This window comes from Meles meles, chromosome 20 (genome assembly GCF_922984935.1).
Source record: "Meles meles chromosome 20, mMelMel3.1 paternal haplotype, whole genome shotgun sequence".
Lineage (NCBI taxonomy): Eukaryota > Metazoa > Chordata > Mammalia > Carnivora > Mustelidae > Meles > Meles meles.
The window spans coordinates 19,908,187-19,929,515 of NC_060085.1; the positions used below are offsets into that span (position 1 = coordinate 19,908,187).

The 21,329-nt window shown below is 60.3% G+C and overlaps 1 protein-coding gene across 1 annotated transcript; it reads left to right on the forward strand.

The window, feature by feature from the left end:
- Positions 1-1,144: 1,144 nt before the first annotated feature.
- On the forward strand, positions 1,145-20,781 carry GNAI2 (G protein subunit alpha i2). Its single transcript, XM_045990688.1, has 9 exons — positions 1,145-1,393; positions 14,950-14,992; positions 15,255-15,396; positions 15,573-15,733; positions 18,128-18,256; positions 18,655-18,784; positions 18,864-19,017; positions 19,354-19,568; positions 20,184-20,781. The coding sequence occupies exons 1-8, from the start codon at positions 1,276-1,278 to the stop codon at positions 19,542-19,544; spliced, it is 1,068 nt and encodes a 355-aa protein (XP_045846644.1). The 5' UTR covers positions 1,145-1,275; the 3' UTR covers positions 19,545-19,568; positions 20,184-20,781.
- The last annotated feature ends 548 nt before the right edge of the window (positions 20,782-21,329 follow it).

The following is a 21,329-nucleotide window of genomic DNA, read 5'->3' on the forward strand; positions in this document are numbered from 1 at the left end:
CTGAGGATTTGGAGCTGAAACAAGATATGTGGTAGGGGTCATAAGGAGGGAGTCTACGTGGAACAGGGGGCTTGCGGGTGGCCAGCTCCCTTTCTGGCTTTGTGGATGTTCCTTGTCTTAGGGCTGGGGCCTCCTGGCCTCATAGCACTGGGACCGTACAAGACATCTTTCTCAGTAACCCTTGGCACATCCTTTCATTGGAGGCCCATTGGAGGTCAGGGCTGTGGGCTCTTCCAGAAGAAGATCAGAAAGATTGCAGTGTTCTGCTGAGAACGCTGCTGCCTCCACTCCTCTGCCCAGGAATAAGGTTGCAGCCATTGTCCAGTGGGGACAGACCATAGCATCATGGCCACTTATGCTTCCGGAAGTCAGGTGGACCTCTTCTCTCTCTCTCTCTCTCTCTCTCTCTCTCTCTCGACCTGGTTGCCATGTCCCAGGCTGGAGTCCATGATGACTACGTGCAGACGGATGCCTCCTAGATCCGTGGAAGATGATTAAAGCCTTGGGTGACAAGGGAAGGCACCCTGGCTGAGAGAGACAGCCTGGACAAAGGTGTAGAGGCGGCAGTAGACATTTTTTTAACTACAACCCAAGAGAGAAGGGGCCAAACCCGCCGTAAGACAGAGAAAGCCATAGTTCAAAGAGGCTCCGGGGCTCTGTAGATCCCGAAACAAGTTTACTGGATTCATTAACTTTAACGAGACGAAGACACGCCTCCTCCACCCTGCTGGTCCAACTTGCTTAAGCTCGAGGGTTGGTTATTGCTCAGCCAGCGAGGTGCCCCGGATCCCCACCCTCCGGCTACAAGATCCGCCCGCCCCCGCCGTCGGGCCGCGGAGCTCCGGGCGCTCCTCATCCAATCGGAGCCCGGCCCCGCCTGCCTCTCACCCGAAGCCCAATCCCTCTGGGTTTGGCTCCACTCCGGCCCCTATTCCCCGGCGTGGCTCCGCCTCCACCCCAAGCCCGAGCCTGGGCTGAGCCTAACTTCTACTTCGCTCCGCCCTAGAGCCAATCACCGGTCCCGGATCTCTTATGGCCCCGCCTTCGGGCCCGCCCCGGCCCACTCCCGGGCCTGGCCTGCTTCGGCTCCACCCTCGGCCCGCCCCACCGTCGGTGCGCGGCGGCCGGGAAGGCACCGCCCGCAGACGCTCGGAACTGCCGACCCGAGAGCTACCCGTAGAGGGCCGGCGGCGGGAGCGGAGTGGGTCGGGCGGGGCCGAGCCGGGCCGGGGGCCGTGTGGGGGCCGGGCGGCTGCCGGGCCGGCGGACGGCGGGATGGGCTGCACCGTGAGTGCCGAGGACAAGGCGGCGGCCGAGCGCTCCAAGATGATCGACAAGAACCTGCGGGAAGACGGCGAGAAGGCGGCGCGGGAGGTGAAGTTGCTGCTTTTGGGTGAGGCCGCGCCCTGCTCTGGGACCCCCGATTCCCCGCCCGAATCCCCAGACAAGGACTTTGACCTCCACACTGAGGGCCTTGAACTCCCGGACTCAGCCTGGACCCCCACACCTGGACTTGAACTCCCAGACCCCATCTGGTCAGGACACTCAAATACTGGTTCAAAACTCTGGGTTGGCCTAGACCTCTGATCCTTAGCCCAGACACTTGATTAGACCCTCAACTGGCTGCAGACGCCAAACACGGAGACCCAGAACCCTGCTTGACCATCCACCTTTGCTCACCACCTCACAGACCCTCCGTCCCTGTCTTATCCTTCCATCCTTCCTAGACTTTACTCAAAGCCCCAGAACCCCACTTGGTCCCCACCCTCCGGAACCACCTATTTCCCCCAACCTGCTCCCCTGGTTCCTATTGGGCGTGAATATCCCTGGGGCCCCTGCCAGGCCCCCACCCACTCCCTCCTTCCCGCTCTGTGCCCCATCCCTTCTCTGAACCCTGTATCCTCCACCTGGGTGCCCTGACACCAAGGTACCTCTCAAGTGGAAACTGTGATTGCTCATGAGCCCTCTCTCCAGCCAGAACCCCCAAAGCTTTAGAGATCCTTGCTCCCTCCTTCTGGCCCACCTGGTCCCTCTCTGCACACAGTACTCCTCAAAGCCGCTGCTCCTCCTCCCTAAGTCCTCTCCCACACTTTGGCCTACCTCAGATTCCCCCCGCCCCTCCTGCACCGGGTGGGCCTGGCCGGGATGGGAGGAAGGGGCGCAGACTGAGGGGCTGGACTGAGGATCCACTGGTTGCGCTGGGGGAGGGAGCCAGGCCTCCAGCTTCCCAGGGAGATTCCACCGGCTGGCTCTTTCCCAGTTTCTGAGCCCCATCTGGGCCGGTGAGGGGGGCGTCTGGGGAGTAGGAGGGAGTGTGAGTGTGGAGGAGTTTGGGTTGCGGCGCCTCCAAGGCCAGGGAAGATGGTGGCTGCTTGAGGGGTGGGGGGAAGTGGAAGTGGTGAGACAGCCGACATATTGCTGTCCCGGCGGGCGGGCCGAGGAGATACGCTGACGGGTGCTGGTCTTCCCGCACCCTTTCTGGGCCCAGCAGCCAAGGACTTGGCCTCTGGGAGTGGGGGGGGCCTGTCAGATTATGAGACCCTCTGAGGGGGACGTGGTAGACCAGCTAGAGGAGGACTTGGGGGCCAGCTGGAGTTGGGGGCCATCTGAGGTGGACTTTTGCAAAGACTGTGGGCCTGGTAATTGTCCCCGTCCAGCCTTCCACTGGGGAGCAGGTGTGGTGCCCGGTGGCTGCCTGATTTGGAGGCTTCGGGGGTCGGGGGAGAGATGCCCTCACAGCAGCGCTGGAGGCTGGACAGTGTATGTGTGGGGGGGTGTGGTCCCTCAGCCTTAGAGCCGCCGTGGGGTCCCCAGGCTCTGAAAAGCAGAGCTTTCCTTGCTGGGGGCCTGGCCAAGGGACAGCGTGTCTTCCATCTGAGCCCATCTGTTGACTGTCCCTGGGGGCCTGGCCTCAGGGGCACAGCCCAGAGGTTTCAAAATGGCATCCGTTCCGCCGCCGCTGCGGGTAGGAAGAGAAGGGGCGGGAAGGGGCGGCGGCCCAGCCTCCTGGGCTGTTTTGCGTTGGGCGCTTGCCTCTTCCTGTCTTTACTGCGAGTGAGGCAGCCCCAGTGAGTGGGTGTCGCCAAGGTGGAGGGCCCGTTGCTGATGGCCGCTGGGCCTGGGTAGGGTGCTTCCGGTATCGCTATCTCCTGGTGCCCACCCCGAGGCCCCTGGCCGGCCCCCGATCGGCCGAGGAGATGGGCCACTGTGCCCTAGGGCCAGGATACAGAGGGCTTCTGGCTCTCTGTATCCCAGCCCATGCCACTAGCCTAGCTCCTTGGAGCTCAGCTCAGGTTTTGGGCCTGGCAACCCCTCCCTCACTGGGCTGGCAGCAACCAGGGGTGTAGGGTCTGGCTCAGCATTTTCCAGGCTGGGGAGTCCATCTCAGCATCCTGCTCCTCAGGCCTTTGCTTCCTCTGTTGAATGGGCTTCCTGGGTTTGGGCCAGAGGAGTGCTGGGCCCAGGATGGGGAGAACGGGGGCCTCATGGAGGTTCCTGTCGAGGGTAGGGAATGGGAGCTAAGACCCTGCAGAGGGTGTACCGCAAGGAGCTGAGAGACCCACCTCGGCCTGAAATTGGCGACCCTTGGCGGCCTGGGTAAGTGTCCTGGCTGGCCATCCCTTTCCCATCCAGGTCCAGGGAGCGGCTGGGTCCAGCTGGGGCAGCTTCAGAGTGCTGGGCGCCTGTCCCACATAGCGGGAAGAACTCTGTCCAGGCAACGGGACTCTTCGGTTGGGCAATTGCCAGCTTTCCCTTGCAGCCAGAACCACGCCTGCTGCCCCACCCGCATACTGGCTCCTTGCCCTCCTGGGTAGCCCTGCTGGCGGATGGGCACCGGGGGCAGAGGCAGAAGCGCTGCACACCAGTGAGTGTGTTTTTCCTGGTAGCTTGGTTGGTTGGGGGAGAGCTGCCGATACCAGCCCTACTTCAGGGACACCCCCTGCCGCCACCTAGCTCAACCGGACTGACTGACAATCCCCAGGTGGAATTTGGGGCCTTAGTCTGGGCACTTAGGGGAAAGGAAGCCAGAGTGTGTGTGGGGGGGATGTTTCTGATTTGGGATGGGCTTGTGTGGGCAGCCCACAGAGGAAGGAGAGACTGTCCCTGGTGGGTTCCATGCAGGCTTCAGAGTATAAATACAGCCCTTCTCTCTTGCCCCTGGGACTTTGCATCTACTCTCCTAGCCTGGCATGCATTTCCCTTTTTTCCATCTAATTCACTCCTACTTGATTGTTCTTCAAGACTCAACTCTGGGACCACCTCCCAGCGATCCTTCCTTGACAGCTCCCCTTCATGGAGGCCGCTTGATTGTCCTCCTCTGGCTCTTCTTGGTGCTGCTGCTTTCCCCATCAGCATCATACTTGCCTGGGTGACTGTTGCTTTTCCCTGAGACTACAGGGGCAGGCTGTGTCCTATTCGTTTCTGAGCCTTCTGTGCCAAGCATGGGAGCCTGGCACTTACAGAATGCTTCTTACCTGTTTGTTGAATGAAGGAAGTGCTGCTAGTCTGAACTCAGTCTTGGGGATGGGTGGGTGATGGAGGAGTAAGATGGCGGTCACTGAACCTGACATTGTGGGCAGGTGACAAGGGCTCAGTGTCAGGTCAGTGACAGGGACTGGTGGGGGATAGCCAGAGAGAAGTTCTGCAGGCTTTTTCTTCCTCAACTCCCCACCTGCCTGGTCAGAGACAGCCTTCATCCTACCTCGTGCAGAACTCTTGCTGACTAGTCCGGAGCCTGTCACAGGGCAGAGCATGTGGTCAGGCCTCTACCGTTCCTAGGAGAGTGGCGTGGCATGCTTCCTTTCAGCTCAGGCAGTTTGGGGACTGTCGCAGGCCTGCTGTCTTTGCTGCTCCAGGAGAGCAGGTCTAGCTCTCGGGACTGGGACTGCCCCACAGCCTGGGGACTGAGGCCAGAGCAACGCCACAGGAGTTCCTGGCCTGGCCAGACCAGGGACTGCCCACACAGGGCCCAGTTAGGTTTACCAAAAGAAAAAGAAGGGAGTTTTGTGGTCTCTGTCCTGTCTGTGTGTCTAACAAATGGCCTGGCATACAGTAGGTGCCTATTAAGCATGTGTGGAAAGAATGACGCTATAGAGCACAGGGATAAGTATTCTGGGGCTGTTGCTTGGCGCTTGATCTAGCTGGAGAAGGGATAGCCTGGGGTCCTGGTTGGCTGGGTAATGGGAAGAGACCAAATGGAGTGTGCGTGCATGTGTGTGTTTGTGTGGGGGGTGTCCTCTGGGTGGCTTTGAAAAATGAGCAGCATTTGCCAAGGGTAGGTGTGGGGCAGAGGGACCAACTCAGCGAGAGCACTGAATCTGGAAGGCCTGGCCTGGGGGAGGAGGGCTCACCTCTTTGGAAGAGCTCTTGGGGTTACCCAGATGTGGGTTTCTGTCCCAACTCCACCTAGTGCATCCTCTGAGAATCGCAGCGACAGGTGAAATTCTGTAGGCGTTCTGTTCCCCATGGGGCACCTGCCTGCAGCCACAGGTGTTGTGGGGACAGCGCACCAAAGTCTGCAGATTGCAAAACAAGTGAGAGAGCCCCTAACGGCTCCTGTGGAGTTGAGAGTTGAGAGTTGATGGGGAGGGCTCTCCCCAGCCTACAGGCTGCCTGGCCCCAGTATGGGGGATCCCCCTCCCTTCCCCTCAGGCAGCTGCTTGAAGCACGTAGGGAGGCCAAGGTGTGTAGACAGTTTGTGCCAGCTGGAGTGACAGACTGTCCTGGGGACTGTAAGCCCAACCTCTGGGGACTGAGTGGCCTTCCTGGGGGCCTGAGGTTGGGGATGTGGCTGGGCCCTGGACACCAGGTGGGCTGGTACCCAGGCGGGCCTCCAGCCTCCCTGTCCTCTGGTCCTCCCCGGAGCCTCAAGGTCTCGGCTGGAGCTCATTAGCACTTGAATGGGGGGCGGGGTAGCTTGGGGCCTCCCGTCTCTCCTTCCCACCCCTCCCCCAGGCTGGGCGAGGCTTTGTCTTCGGGAGCAGCCGCGCCGGAGCTCCCACGCTGGGAAGTGAGCAAGGGTCTCAGCCATTTTTGAACCCCTGTGCTTGCGTCCTGCCCAGTCCCGCAGGGCCCAGCCCCTCACCCCTAGTGTTGGTGCAGCCATCAGGAGGGACCTGTAGATAGGAGTGGGATTGGATTCCTCAGGGGATAGATACCCTGAGCCAGGAGACTGGGTGAATCAGGGTGGCTTTGCAAAGGAAGTGACACCGGCACTCAGCTGTGGGCATCCCAGGAGCAGGTGGCAAGGAGAGAGGGAATGAGCAGCCTCCGTAGCTGGAGGTGGAAGTCAAGGCAGCTGGGAAGCACAGACTTCCATGCCAGGCCCTGGAGCAGCATCTAGCCACCCGCTGTGCTCAGCTGGAGCCTAGTCCGCCAGACCAGGGCTGGCGTGGTCAGGGACCCCTTCAGGCTTGGGCGGCCCATCAGGGGTTGGCCCTGGGCTAGCCTGAGCTGCAGGGTCACTGGGTGGCATCATTGGCGTCCTCGGTCTGTAAACATGGCTCAGCAAGTGACCGCAGGTCAGGGTGGGCCTGACCCCATCCCGGGGAGGTCACTAAGTCTCCAGCCCTGCAGGGACAGCTTGGGCCACAGGTGGGCACAGCAGTGTCTCTTGGTCTTTGTCTCTAAAAGCCACTCATTCTTTAGGGAGGAACGGGATGGAAGATGCTTTGTCCACAAAAGCTTTGTCCACTGAGGGACCGGGGCGTTGCCGCGTCAGACCCTCAGGAGAGGATGAGACGGTCTGACCTGGAGCCTGAGTGCTGCCTCCCCAAAACCATTTTGTGCCTTGTGGGGCAGCCTTGGGCAGATGGGGACAGGGAGGGCCCAGGCCAACATCTGTCCTGTCTTCACAGTATCCTGGGGCAGAAGTCCCAATCTCAGAGCACACTGCGGGGACAGGGGTCATCGGGTTCCTGCTAGACCACAGCTCATGAGCCCTGCCTCAGGACACATTTCAAGGTGCCCTGATGAGGCAGAGGACTAAGCTCTTTGATGGTGGCCCCGGTACCCCAGGCAGGGCTCTTAGCAGTCCCTCTGTCAGCCGCAACCGCAGGGTAGGACCCCTCTGTCCAGCTCCATGCAGCCCTCCTCTGACCTGAAGCTCTTGCTTCTACTGAACCCCAACCCCATCTTCACCCTCACCCCAGTGTTACTGCTTCGAGCCATATTCATCCTGGTGGCTTGGGAGAAAGAGTCTCCATGGAATCACCCAACAGTGGCTGGGTCGGGTTGGGTCACGGTGTTGGCCTTATGCACGCATTTCCAAGGCTTGGCAGCAAGTGCCAGGTCAGCTGGAAACAAAGCCCAAAGGTGGGATTGTATAAAGCTCTGTGAGAAGCTTGCGGGGAAGGCTTGGAGGATTCTGGGGTGCGAGGCTGCTCCTCCTCAAAATATGCAGGGGGGGGTGTCGATGGCAGCATCCACTGTGCCTTGGGCGGGAGGAGGGGCAGTGAAGTCTGCATGGCAGGGCTGGGCCTCTCGGGGAAGTGGTGTCCACACCAGAGGAAAAGGAGGAAGCAGCTGGAGGAGGAGGAGCCCAAAAGAGGAAGAAGCTCGAGGCCTGCTTCTGCTCTGTCCTGGGGTGGGGGTGTGAGCCCTGTGGGGGGGGGGGATCTGGAAGGTGAGTCCCACCTGCTCAGGCTCATCATCTCTGTATAGCCCTAAGGGCCACTGCTGGTAGTCACAAGGTTGGTGTCATTCCAGGCAACTCTGTCCCTTGTCCCACCTCAGCAGCTGCTGGGCCCAGGAGCTCAGAAAAGGTAGTGCCTTTGAGAAGGATTCCAGGCCCCTCCTTTGACCACAGGAAGTGGTGGCTGGGAGAGGGACAGCGGCAGGGTGGGGTGGGGGAGCGGGAGGCTAGCAGGAAAGCAGAGGGCTGCTCTTTTATTCCCGAGCGGCCATTGCCCTGCAAAGCCGGAAGGCCGGCTACAGGCCGAGATGAATGCCCGGAAATGGAGCAGCAGCCGTGGGATTAGCTCACTCTGGGTTTCCCCTGCCGGGCAGTGGACAGAAGGACCCTTAGTCCAGCCTAAGGATTCCCCTCTGCTACTACTACCTGCTGGGCCTGGGGGGTACCATCACTGGGAGATGAGCTGCTGTTATCCCTGGGCCTCAGTTTACCCTCAGTGATAACAGCAGCTGCCTCTGATCAAACCAGGACTATTACATACAACTGGTCCCTTCAGCGTCTCACCGTATTTAACCCTATGAGGCTGGGACGGACAGTACATCCATTTCACTGATGAGGAAACGGGCTCGGAGATATTACAGGACTTACCCAATACACGGAGACACCAAGATAGGAGCAGATAGTGACGGAGCACCCATCCACAACTACCTTTGTCCGTCAGGAGTCGGTGCCCCACTGGCAGGAACTGGTCAGTCAAGACGAGAGGCAGATTCTGTGGTCTGTGTGTTTTCTACTTACGCTTAGGGACGCATCTCCAGGGGCCTCGATTCCTCTTCCAGGAGATTCTTTCAGTCTGCCTGCTCTGGAGGTGGGGGACCCAAGAGTCTGTTCATGAATCTTTTTCCTGTTCTACGCCAAAAGTCTGCTGTGTGGCCATGGGGTGACTTTATCCAAATGCAGTTGCCATCGTCCCTCCCAGCCCGTGTTCCCTCACAGAAAGACTCGGATCCTAGTTCGGCCACTGAGTACTTCACTCATCTCCTAACACTATGCTCATTCCTCCCCTTAGCCTCCAGGGGGTCAGGAGGATGGAGACAAGGCCTGAGGAAGGGTCAGAGGCTGTCAGAGTCCAGGGTGGGGGCCCCTGAGTCCGGGAGTTGTCCAGATGAGAAGGGAAGAGCTTTCCCACAGAGGGCTCCCGCTAAGAGCCGAGGCTGTGGGGGCCTGGCAACAGTATGATAGGTGAGAGGCCAGTCCTCAAACTCCTCAGGCTGTGAATCTGAGTGCTGTGGCCTTGCCTTCCCCTGCGGAGGCTCCTGGGGGTTCTGCTCTGTGTTATTAGGCCAGGCCGGAGGGGACTGAGGAGCCTGAGGGAGATTTTAGGACGGCGAGCACAGATGCTTCAAGGGCCTGGTGGGCCATGACGCCACACACTAAGCAGAAAACATGCATCTTCATGGCCACTCAAGCCCCTGGGTCCCAGAAAGCACCCCCCCCCCCCCACGCACCTTCTTCTCTGTGACCTCAGGCTGTCCTTTTCCCTCTCCATGCCCCAGTGCTGGGACTTGTCATGTCCTGATTCTCAGCAAGGGCCCATGGCTTGTGAGCACAGAGACACACTGTGCGCTCGGGCTGAACCTTGGGGCAGTTTGGGGGTGAGTGTGAGGGTCCAAGGGAGGCTGCTCAGGGCAGGCCTTGAGTTTGGCACACTCCCTGGAGGGGTACATTTCACATATGGGAACCCCGAAGCCTGGGGGCTGGGCATCTCACCCAGGGCCCACAACAAAGATCCCAAAGAAAAGTGGGGGGGGGGGGGGCGGGGGCGCGGCACTCAGATTCTTGGAAAACAGCAAAGGGATTCCTTCAACAAAGAAGCATCCAGGAAGAGGAGTGTGTCAAAAGGCCTGGCTCCTTGTGTGACCTGGGCCCAGTCCAGCATCTCTTGGCTCCTGTAGAGGGTGAGACCTATAGCATCCGGGCCTCCTCCCCTCCAGGTTGGCCTGCTTTACCCAGTGCCTCAGTTTCCCTCTGTCCAGTGGACAGGGCCCCATGGCAAGGGACACAGCCCCGTCCTGGCAAGCCCTCTCCAGGTCTGAGGCCCCGAGGCCAGTCCCTTACACAGAGAACTCTGACTCTGGAGTAGCAGGCTGGATCCTGGTTGCTGATGCTTCCTTCCCTGGTGGGGGCACCATGAAGGCCTGGAAGCCACTGGAGGCTGCCCAAGTGGCAGAGACCAGAGAGAGGGAGGTTCCAGGCTTATTAGGGGCATCTGGGGGGAGGCAAGGCCATACTTGTGGGTGGGGATGTCGCGGCCCCCATCCAAGACTCATGTCCCGGCCCCCCACAGTGCCAGACCCTTACTGAGCGCCTTGCCTCCGAGGGAGTAAGGGGACCGAGGGAGTAAGGGGACCGAAGAATACCACCTGGAGGAAGGAAGAGACGCCGGGGGCGGGGCTTGAAGGGCCTTTGTCTGGCGGAGCCCTCCTCCCCCCCATTTCCATTGTTCCCCGGTGTGCGGGGTCTCCGCCAGCGGAGGGCCTCCCAGGCCTGGGAGAGGCATTGAATAAGGGTCCAGGCACCTCCCCCAGCTGCCCTTACCCTAGGCTGCTTTTCAGAAGCAAATGCTCCCGGGCACTGCCCAGCCCCCACCTCCTCCACTGTCTCTGGCTGCCGGGCTCCCCCTGGCGGTGGCGTAGTCTGGGACCCTGAGGCTGCAGGGGAGGGGCCAGAGCCAAGGGGCCCGGAACCACTGGCTGGGCCAGAGACGTGGCACCTTCCTGGGATGAGAGTGGGAGGTGGTGCCCAGGCTGCCTTGGGGGTAGGCTCTTCCCAAGGTTCATCCCCACCTTCTCCCTGTGCCCCACTAGGGCCGGGTGGGGGGTGGCCGCGGAGGCGGGCCTGGTACTGTGGGTTGGAGCTGGGCTGCAGCCCAAGTCTACCCTGTGGTCCCAGCCCTGCTGCTTATGAGAATCTCTGCCCTCGGGCTGCCACGTCAGCTGGCTGCGCTCCCCAGCCCCATGTGTTAGAGGAGAGCCCACCAGCGCAGGAGCCTCTGCCTGGCCTTCTGAGCGCAAGGAGTCCGTGAGCAGTGTCTGCGGCCAGGCTCTGGGTGGGAAGGAGGCTCCACAACTATGCAGAAGTCCTGCCTCATGTGGAGGGGGAGTGACGAACCCAGAGCCAGACGCCCAAAAAGGCCCGAATGGCTCTGACTGCCATCCCAGGGTCCCTGAGTCCCAGCAGGGAGCTGCAGTGCTGCGCCAGCCTCTGAGCCCCTGGTCCTCGCCCACCCTCCACTGTGCCTCATCTGAAAGCTTCAGAAACTCTCCTTCTGATGAGATGGCCGCAGCAGGCTACTTTGCAGGTTGTGGTTACAGTGACCTATGCAGTACGGTCTTTGGAGGCTGCAGGAAATGAAAGGGTTGGGGACATCTGTGATCTTCCATAGAGTACAAACATCATGATAACTTTTATCTGAGTGTTCACCGTGTGCTGGGCACTATGAGAAGCGCTTTGTGTCGAATCCTCCCCTCCCTCTTGGAGGAGATAATGGTGGTGTCCTGTTTCATGGATAGGGTACCAGAGCAAGGGCAGGGAGGGGGTAAGGCCCTTGGAGACAGCAGGAAGGATCAGCGTGGGCACCAGGGCTGTGGGAGGTCTGAACCTCCCTCTGGGAGAGGATCTGAGAGTGAGAGATAGGCCAGCTGGCCACTTGAGGCTTGGCAGCCTCTGCAGAAGGGAAACTGAGGCCAGGGAGGACAAGAACAGCATGTCAGGGCCTCCCAGTAGGGCAGAGCCTTGTCTGGGATGTAGAAGGTCCAAGGTTGACAGACAGACAACCGTGACCTGACGCTGGGGCTGGAAGTCGGCATCAGGCCACGGGTCCCATTGGCCTTGGTGGGGCAGGTGGAGCTGCACCGTCTCCCTCCCCCCATCCATTCCCCACTCCGTTGGGGCCCAGCATTCCCAGAGTGGAAGCAGATGTTCTAACGCAGCCGCTGTGGCCAGGACATCATGGCAATTACTGCCTGCCTGCGGGGGTGCCCAGCAGCTGCGCCCTGGGGCGAGAGCTGCAGAGGTTTCTTGGTGAGAAGAGGTAAGGCCCCATGGGAACACCGAAGCCATCCTAGGAAGCCTCTGTGGGGCCCTCTGATCTCTCCCAGCTGGAGAAGGGAGCGCCTGGTGGGGTCCTCTGTGGGCAGGAGACTCCTGCCACCTTCTATCAGAGGCACCTTAGCAGCTGTCCAGGGCCAGGCAGTGAAGCCCCCTCCTCTTGGGAAGGTGCCGGACTGGGTGGGAGGAACCAGGTACCCGGGATCAGCTGGGGTACAAGCAAACTCATTCCAGTACTGCCTTATCGGATAGGGGACATTGTCAGACCCTGATGGGATACAGCCACAGGGGTGGTTGGGGGGGGGGCTGGGACCCACAGCTCATGGGGCACCTAGCCCCACCTGTTCCACCATCTCACCCACCTCTCCCCTGCTCCCTGGTCCCCACTTATTGTGGCTGCTCCCTCGCCATGTCTCTGCTTCTCTCCCTGTGTTCCCTGCAGCTTCCTCCCTGGCCACACCCTCGTCCTGCCACTTGCTCCTTCCTGCTTGAGTCACAGCCGCTAGGAGGACAAAGAGACTGCCCTAAGTCCAGGGATGGGGGCTCCCTGATTTTGGTTTGTCCGCCTGTCAAGTGGGGGCAGAGAATGTCCTCCTAACCCTCAAAATGAGACAGGAAGGGAGCCTGGGGCTCAAAGAGGATAGGAAAGTGGACTCCTTGTTGGCTGGGGCAGGGAGCAGGTGTCCTGGCTCCAGCCTGGTCACCAGGTACTGCCCACCTCTGGGCCTGCCAGGCCTGCTGCTGCTAGGAAAATCACATGCAAAGCAAAAGCGTGCTATTATCCCTATCTCTGGGCAGGGCCACTGAATGCCACAGCACTTCACCAAGAGAGTGGTCAGAAGGCCAGGCAGGGAAACTGGTGCTTCAGGTAGACACACAAGAGGGGACACCTCACCAAAATCTCAGGTCTCCTGTGGCCCGGACGGTTACCTCTGCTCTGAGTCTGGGTTTGCCTGACTGGGGCCAGCATGATTGAACTGACCCATCACTTCACATCCTTGGCCTCTGGTCCCCCACTGAGCCCCCAGTACTAGCTGACACCCCTGATTCCTGAGTCTTCCTCCGCCCCGGGATGTGCTTCCTTCCTCCTGTGTGGGAGCAAGTGACTAGGTGGGAAGGACAGCCAGGAGGTCACCTGCCCCCTGTGGTTCGCCCCTCCGGTGCTACCCTCCCTGGCCCTGGAGGATGGGCCTCCGTGGTTGGGCATCACTGGGACAGTGAGAAGCCTAGTGATCCCTAGCAGCTGGTGGCATTTGTGAGGAGACCCCAGGCCCTTCTGCTCAGGGAGGCCACTGGGTTATGGATGTACCCAGTCCTGCCCTTGTGAGGGCCACAGCTGTGCCTCAGTTTCTCCAGATAAAATGTGGATCTGGGGTGAGAGGTGGGGTAAATGGAGGTGGGCAGGGACCTTGGCGGGGCAGGGTGGGGGTGCTTTCCTACTGCCGGAGGGCACTGCAGAGATTTGAGCAATGTCTGCTTAGGAAGGCAGGGTGTGAACCCAGTGACAGGGGCAGTCGGGGCAGAGGATGGTGTGGCCCAGCCGCAGGTCAGGGCTCCTAGGGCAGTTCTAGGAGGCCAGCAAAGTGGGCCATCCACAGAGGGAATGATGACCGCATGACAGCAGCCTCTCTCTGTTTCCTCATTTGCTAGGTGGGATTGCTGGGAGAGATGATTTAGTTGGTGCGGTAGGCGTCAAATAGAATCTGGCCCATAGGGGGCGCTGTTTGTGGCTTTGCTGTTAGGAATCTTGCTGCTCGCATTAGTGTTTTGTTAGCCCCTCATCCTCTGAGGTTGTCCTGACCCACCCTGAGGGATGTTGGAGCCAGAGTCCCCAAGTGTACCCTCCCCACAGACCCCACTATCTGCCCCGCTGAGCTACTCAGAGGGACCAGCCTGCCCCATTGCTCAAGAGGGTTGGGACACATGGAAATAGGGCATAGGACTTGTGTGCCCAGCACAGGAAACTGCATGGACAAATGCCTGGTGTTGGCAAGAAGAGGCAGGGCCTGGCAGGTGCAGGTGTGACTGCCAGTGAGGGGGAAGGAGCAGAGGGAACAGTCTGGGCAAGCATTGGGAGGGAAAGCTGGCCCCACTGAGATGTGTTCTACTTGGAGTTTAGGACAGTGAAAGGAGATGAGGTCCTTCCCCCACTCCCATCTCCCAGCCAGGGAGGCAGGGCAGCCCTCCTGGTCTTCACACTTCCCTGCAGAGTCCCTGAGGAATGTGGGTTTCTGGGCTGCACCCCTCAAGATCTGGCTTTGTGTGTCTCGGATGGGACCTGGGAATCTGCTTTTTTCGAAAACATACTCCCAGGGTTTTCTGAGTCACATTCTGAGAAAGGCTGGTCAGGCCAGCCGTCAGTCACAGTCCTGTGCGTCTCCCTGCCCACCTGAATCCTGGCTGCACAGTCCTGGGCCAAGACTACTTTTCTGAGCCTCGGTGTCCTTGTCTGTGAAATGGGAACAGAAGCAGTATGTTTGTGGGGCTCATATGACAATCATGGGAAAAAGCACCAGCAGATCCCTCAGTACTGGCCAAAGAGAATACAGAATGGGCCTCTGCCAGACTTGGAAGCATATGCATCGGTCCAGGGGGTGTGCATGTGAGTCTGTGTGTGTGTCCGTCATGCTGCGTGTCTCCCACGTCCCCATCTCCATCTGCCGAGGGTAGACTCAGGCCATGCCTGGGAGGCAGGAGTGTGACCCTCTGCCTCAGCCCAGACCCCTTGGTGGCTTGGAGTGTGAGGAGAAGAGGCAGTACTACCCAGCTGAATTGTGCAGGGCTCCTTCCTGTCAGCTGTGCCCAGGCACCATGTTGGCGAGCCTGCCCACCCCTACCCCCATGAGAATGACAGGGGGACTCCTGAGGGCTGGCATTGTCTCCGACTGAAGCCCCTGAGCTCAGTCAGCACTGGGGGGACAGGGTGTCCCGTGGTGAGCAGTGAAGCTTATGGGAAGCAAAGGCTTGGGGTGAGTTCCCCAGGGGTGCAGGTGGTCTGAGTTGCCTGGAGCACTATGGCCCTGCCAGCTACACCCTGGGTAGCTTTGCCACCCACCAGGCCCCACTGCCTCCATCTCCCTGCGAGGCTGATGGTGAGGGTGAGTTCTGCCTCCAGGACTGCGGGTGGCTGGGCCACTGGTGGTTTGCCCGTGTAGCCCCTGCTCCCGTAGCCCCTGCTCCCTGACCGCCTCTGCCCTCTGTTCCAGGTGCTGGGGAGTCAGGGAAGAGCACCATTGTCAAGCAGATGAAGTAAGTGCTGTGTGTGAGAGGCAGCCACCAAACCCTGATGTCCCCTCTTCTTCTCTTCTTCCTCTGAGTCTCTGCTGCCCCCCATCCCCTGCCCTGAGTAATGCCCCAAGACCTTCTCAGAGGCAGCCGTCCACCCTCAGGTCCCAGGGGTTGGGGAAGTTTCCTCCTCTCTGTAGTAGGTCCTGCAGGCCCCAGCAGCCCCACAAGGCCATGTATGGTCCTTGTGCCCTCCGGACCCTAACTCCTGACCCCTGGCTGCCAGGATCATCCACGAGGATGGCTACTCAGAGGAGGAATGCCGGCAGTACCGGGCGGTCGTCTACAGCAACACGATCCAGTCCATCATGGCCATTGTCAAAGCCATGGGCAATCTGCAGATTGACTTTGCCGACCCCTCCAGAGCGGTATGTCCTCCCCTCAACCCCCACCTGCCTCCCTGAAGGCGCCAGGGCAAATCTTGTCCTGGGAAACCTGGGACTACCCAAGCCTGGGCGGGGCCCATTCTGGAAGCCTCCCTGCCTCGGCCAGGTAGGGTGGGGTGTGCCCCTGTGATTGGCTGACCCCTCCCCACTGTGCCCAGGACGATGCCCGGCAGCTGTTTGCACTATCCTGCACTGCTGAGGAGCAGGGTGTCCTCCCTGAGGATCTGTCCGGTGTCATCCGGAGGCTCTGGGCTGACCACGGTGTGCAGGCCTGCTTTGGCCGCTCTCGGGAGTACCAGCTCAATGACTCTGCGGCCTAGTGAGTACCCTGTGGGGCTGGGTGGGGTGAGGGGGTCCTGGACCACAGGCAGGAGTGGAGGGCTTGAGCACTGTCTGGAAGACACTGCCAGTCCCTGTTTTCGAAAGCTGGTGACTGCCCACCAAGACCTTGGTGGTTTTTGCCTTGAGGTGGGAGGAGTGGTATTGAAAGCCAGGAGGAAGGCCAGGTGGGGCTGCTGTCTCCCAGGGCCAACTGAGTCTAATCTGTCCTTAGACATAATTATTCTAAAGGACATTTGCTACCACCTGTGTCAAGCCTTGGGCAAGACTGGAGGGACCCAGGGACAAGTGGAGCAGATGGATTCCCAAGCAGTGACTACCCATGGTGTCCGTGTCATGGTGGGAGTCGGTGTTGGTCCAGAGGAGGGATCGCCTCAGCCAAGTTCTGAGCAAGAGATGGGCAGGGGAGGAGCAGGACAAGCTCACACAAGGGGACACAGCATGTGCACAGTCCTGGAGGGAGCAGCCCCAGCTACAGATGTTCAGACTGGCTGGAGCGGAAGATACAAGGGGAAGAGACCAGGTGGGGCCAGATCTGTGTGCAGCTTAGAGCCCAAGACTTAGAGCCCAAGGCTGGGGAATCCAGAGGGTTCCAGGAGTTTTCCAGAGGCCCAGCCCACAGGATCATGCTCCCAACTCCTTCCCTGAGTTGCCTACCATGTGCCAGGCCTGGTGCTGGGGGCTGAGCAGCCATGGAGAACAGGACAGGTTGCTGGCCAGTGCTGATGGCCGGGGGGCTGTAGGGGATGTGCACAGGCATTTTGGACGAGGCCACCCAAAGAGGCAGCTGTCCCTGTACTCTACCTGACCCCTCCCACCTCTGCTTAAGCCAGCGTGGCCTATAGCGCTTTTCCCTCCCACTGCCCATCAGTCCTGAGCCCGCCCACAGAGGGGCTGGACCAGGGCTTGGGTGGATAGGAGGCAGGCCCTACTTGGGCCTGAGCCCTAAGTGTGCCCCAGTCCCACGGACTGACTCCCTCTCCTTGCAGTGGCCTGAATGCCCTTGTGAGTGCCCCCCACGGGAGCTGCAGAATTGCAGCCAAACACTGTGAGGACCGCCACACCTCAGCATGCCCCCACCCCCGGAGGTCAGAGGCTCAGTGCCAAGAGAGCTGATAGGTCCTAGAAGCAGGCAGGGCTAGGCCCTCCCAACCATTACCACCTCAGTGTCTGGGGCATTCAGACACTGTGAGGATAGGACACCTTCCAGGCCACTCCCCGCTCCATCGTGCCGTTCTTCGTTCCCCAGACATTCAGCACCCGCTGTGTGCCCAGCACTGGTCTGGGTGTGGGGATTCAGCGGTGACCCAGGTCCCGCTCTCTCAGGCAGGTTTAGGCCATGATAAGTTCACCCCCCCCAGGGGTGGGGGGGAGACAAGAGGCAGGGGGTGGACTGGAATGCTGCAGAGGACCCCAGTCCCTCTTCACAGCAGTCCTTCAAGGCTGCTGGCAGGGCAGTGGGTCCCTGTGGTGAACCCTGCTGGGGAGATGGGAGAGGCTGGTGTAGAACCCACCAGGAGGCCCAGGAGGCCTCTAGGCAGGAGCTTGTCAGTAGGCGACTGTGCAGTAAGCAGGTCACAGCACATGCGTCATGGGCCCTCATGGTCCTTCCTGTTTTTCTGTTCTGTCCCCGCGTCTCTGAGGTCATTTCCCGCTGGCCCCAGCAGGCCTACGCCAGGAGTGAGACCTCGGCACCAGGCAGCCGCTCGGAGGACCCAGTCCCCAGGGCACAGCAAAGATACTGAGGCAGACAGCAGAGTTAGTCCCAGGGCCTGGCAGGGGCACTGTTGATACTACTCAGGGAGCTGGTAATGAGGAGCCCCTGGGACTCCGGCCAAACAGGTGTCCGTGCCGCCGCCGCCCCCCCCCCCTCCCCGGCCGAGGAGCCTAATTTTATTGGGCACTGGGCAAAGAGCCCGTGGAGCCTGGAGGGCCCCGACCCAACCAGCCCTGCATCGAGGGTCATGCTGGGCTGCTCTGCAGCGGCTGCCATGATTGGGCCGATTAGCACCCCAAATCCCTCCCCAAAGGACTCATTGGCCCCCTCCCGCTCTCCTCAGTTTGCAGCTCACCAGCTTGGATCCTGTCTGAGGCAGATCTGGCTCAGCCCTGGGGACTAGGGCTTGGCTTGCGGGGCACAGAGCTGCGCCTCCTGCAGGCCCATTCCCCAGGCTAGGGTGGGTAAGGGATGCTGGTCCAGTTTTTCCTCATCTGAGCAATGACTATGATGAAGGTAAGGGTTGAAGAGGCAAGGGCTTTGTCTGAACAGTGCGGGGAGGGGAGCGATGGGGCCTGGGTCAGCTGGCCCAGGGTCCAGGTAAAGAGGCCTGATGCTGTCCCCCACTCCCACTGACCCACCTGCCCCTACCTCTAGCTACCTGAATGATCTGGAGCGCATCGCACAGAGCGACTACATCCCCACGCAGCAGGATGTGCTACGGACCCGTGTGAAGACCACGGGCATCGTGGAGACACACTTCACCTTCAAGGACCTCCACTTCAAGTGAGCCAGCGTGTGGGCAGGGTGGAAGGTCAAGTCTTTGGAGGACAGATGGGAGTGTGGCAGGGCGGGGGTGGGGGGGGTCCCCTCACTCAAAGGCCCCCTGATGGCTCTGCCGGGCAGGAGGGGCTGTCCCAGGAGTCCTGAGCCCTGATCTGGGGTTTCCCGAGCCTGTGTGGGTGCCGGTGGCTCAGCTCCTCTGCTGCCCTGCTGACCAGCCCCCGCCGTGCCCACACACGCGGGCTCTGGCCCAGAACCAGGAGGGAGGCACACAGCCAAGGAGGGTTCCATGAAGATAGCGGCCCCCACTGAGCGGGCGTCTGTCCTTAGCCAACTTGCAAAGCCGGGACCTTCTCCGGGAACGCACTTGCTCTGGAGCTAAGGCAACCCCGTGTCTGCAGGATGTTCGATGTAGGCGGCCAGCGGTCTGAGCGGAAGAAGTGGATCCACTGCTTTGAGGGGGTCACTGCCATTATCTTCTGTGTAGCCTTGAGCGCCTATGACCTGGTGCTAGCCGAGGACGAGGAGATGGTGAGGGGCCGAGAGGCCAATGGGGGGGTGTGGGGGCGGGGGGCAGGGGCCGGTGCTGACCGCGCTGTCCTGCCCCCAGAACCGCATGCATGAGAGCATGAAGCTGTTTGACAGTATCTGCAACAACAAGTGGTTCACAGACACGTCCATCATCCTCTTCCTCAACAAGAAGGACCTGTTTGAGGAGAAGATCACACACAGCCCCCTGACCATCTGCTTCCCCGAGTACACAGGTGTGGGGACTGGGCCTCTGGGGAGGAGCTGGTGGTGACCAGGCGGTGCGCCGGCGCCCCCCGCTGGACAGAAGGGTAACTGCAGGACACTCGCGCAGGAGCTGGGGCCTGGCTTGGGCTCCCGGGCTCTTACCTGCACACAGGGCCGGCATCCAGCACACGCGCACAGTCAGGAGCTCCTCTTCACACACTCTGGCGCCGCATGTACCACACGCACACCATCACCCCTTCCACACGGGGACACATGTTCTGTGCTTGTGTGTCCACGTGCACAGAACCTTGTCGCTTGTGCCCAGCCCACACGTGGCCGAGTCCTCACCACCTCATCTCCCACAGGGGCCAACAAGTACGACGAGGCAGCCAGCTACATCCAGAGTAAGTTCGAGGACCTGAACAAGCGCAAGGACACCAAGGAGATCTACACGCACTTCACGTGCGCCACCGACACCAAGAACGTGCAGTTTGTGTTTGATGCCGTCACCGACGTCATCATCAAGAACAACCTGAAGGACTGCGGCCTCTTCTGAGGGGCAGCGGGGCCTGGCAGGATGGTGAGCCGGGGGTGGAGCGGAGCGGAGCTCTGGAACCTAGAGAAGGGAGTGGTGGGGGCTGGGGAGGGCCGCGGTGGGGGTGTAGAGCCTGGGAGCACAGGGTGGTAGGTCGGCGGGACGACCTGAGGGGCATCGGCACACGGATAGGCCGGGCCGTGGTCCAGGGCGGGCCATGGTCCAGACGGCAGAAGCATCTGGCCGTGCGCCGGGAGACAACGGATTGGCTGTCCTGACCACCCCTGGAGAAAGCTCACTTCTGACCCCGCCAAGCCACTGGCCTGGCCTGAAGGAGGCTGGCTAACAGAGGGCCCAGCCACCTGACACTCAGTGTGATCGGCTCTGTGCTCAGCCCTGCAGTCTTTCCCTCAGACCTATCTGAGGGTCCTGGGCTGACGCTGGCCCCACCAGCCGTGGGGGAGATGGGCATGGTTCTGCCAGTGCTGTAGACCCCCCTCCCTCCTGTAACCCAGCAACACACACTGGCTCTGGGGCAGCCACTGTGTCCCTCATAACAGATGGAAGAGAAAAAGGAAAGGGTCCTTGTCAAGGGAGTGGGGAGGAGAGGCACACCCTGGCCACCTCCCAACCCATGCCCTGACTGTCCCCCACCTCCAGGGCCACCGCCGACTCTGATCCCCCCAGCTCCTGAGGAAGATGGGGGCAAGAGGACCACGCTCTCTGCCTGTCCGTCCCCCCCACCCCGGCTGCTTTTCTCCTCTTTTCTTTCTCTGTTCTTGGCTCCCCGTCCCCTCCCTCAGTTCCAGAGACTCGGGGGAGGAGCTGCCACAGGCCTCCCTGTTTGAAGCCGGCCCTTGTCCTAGGTGCCGGAAATGGCCGCAGTACCCCTCTTCCCGGCATCTGTTCTGGTTTTAACCATTGTCTTACTCTGTGATGGGGGAGGGGAGCACATGCTGAGTCTCCCAAGGCCTGTGTCTGGAGGGGCGCTCACTTCTCCAGCCTGGGACCCCTGGCTTCGCTCAACACCAGCCTGTGACCCAGCCCAAGTCCAGATGTTTACAGGGAGCCTCCTGCCCATCCCAGCCCTCCAGCCGCTCGGAGGCCCCAAAGGAAAAAGCACAAGAGGCGTGAGACACCACCATTCCTGGAGACTACAGTCCACCTGCTCATTCTCGTAGCTTTTAAAAAAAAAAAATGAAAGTAAAGGAAAAAAAAAAGACAAAACTGCAAACCTAGAAAACTTTTTAGAGAAAAACTATTTAAAACTGTCAGATCCTGACCAGCCCCCTTCCGGTGATTCCGTGCCTTGAGTGTGTCTGCGTGTTTACACCCTTCCCTCTGCTGGCTACCCCCTCCCTGTGTGGGCAGCACTCCTGCCCTACCCTCCACAGAATTGGGTTCCAAGGGCTGCTCCAGACAACTGCCAACATCACCGAGGGCCCGTCCCAGTGGCCCTGGGCCCTGGCTCCATTAACCTAAATGTAGCTCTTTAGCGCGCTAACCTAGGAACCGCTGCTGCCTGCTGAGGGCCACGGCCCTCATGCCCTTGCCCCAGGCCCGGGTCCTTCAGCGTTGAACACTTCCTTGCTTTTTTCACGTTTTATGGAATTGTTCACCTGGTTTGAAATAATAAAATGTAGAAAGAAAAAAATGCCAAGTACTGCTCGGTCCTCTTCTGTCCCTGGGCCAAAGACCCAGACAAAGCTGTGCCAAGGGGATAGTGACCCGAACCAGAATCCTCATTTGTGGTAGGGCCCTGGCTGCTCCGTCCTCCTCAGGCCAGGCCCAGTATGCGGCCCCTGT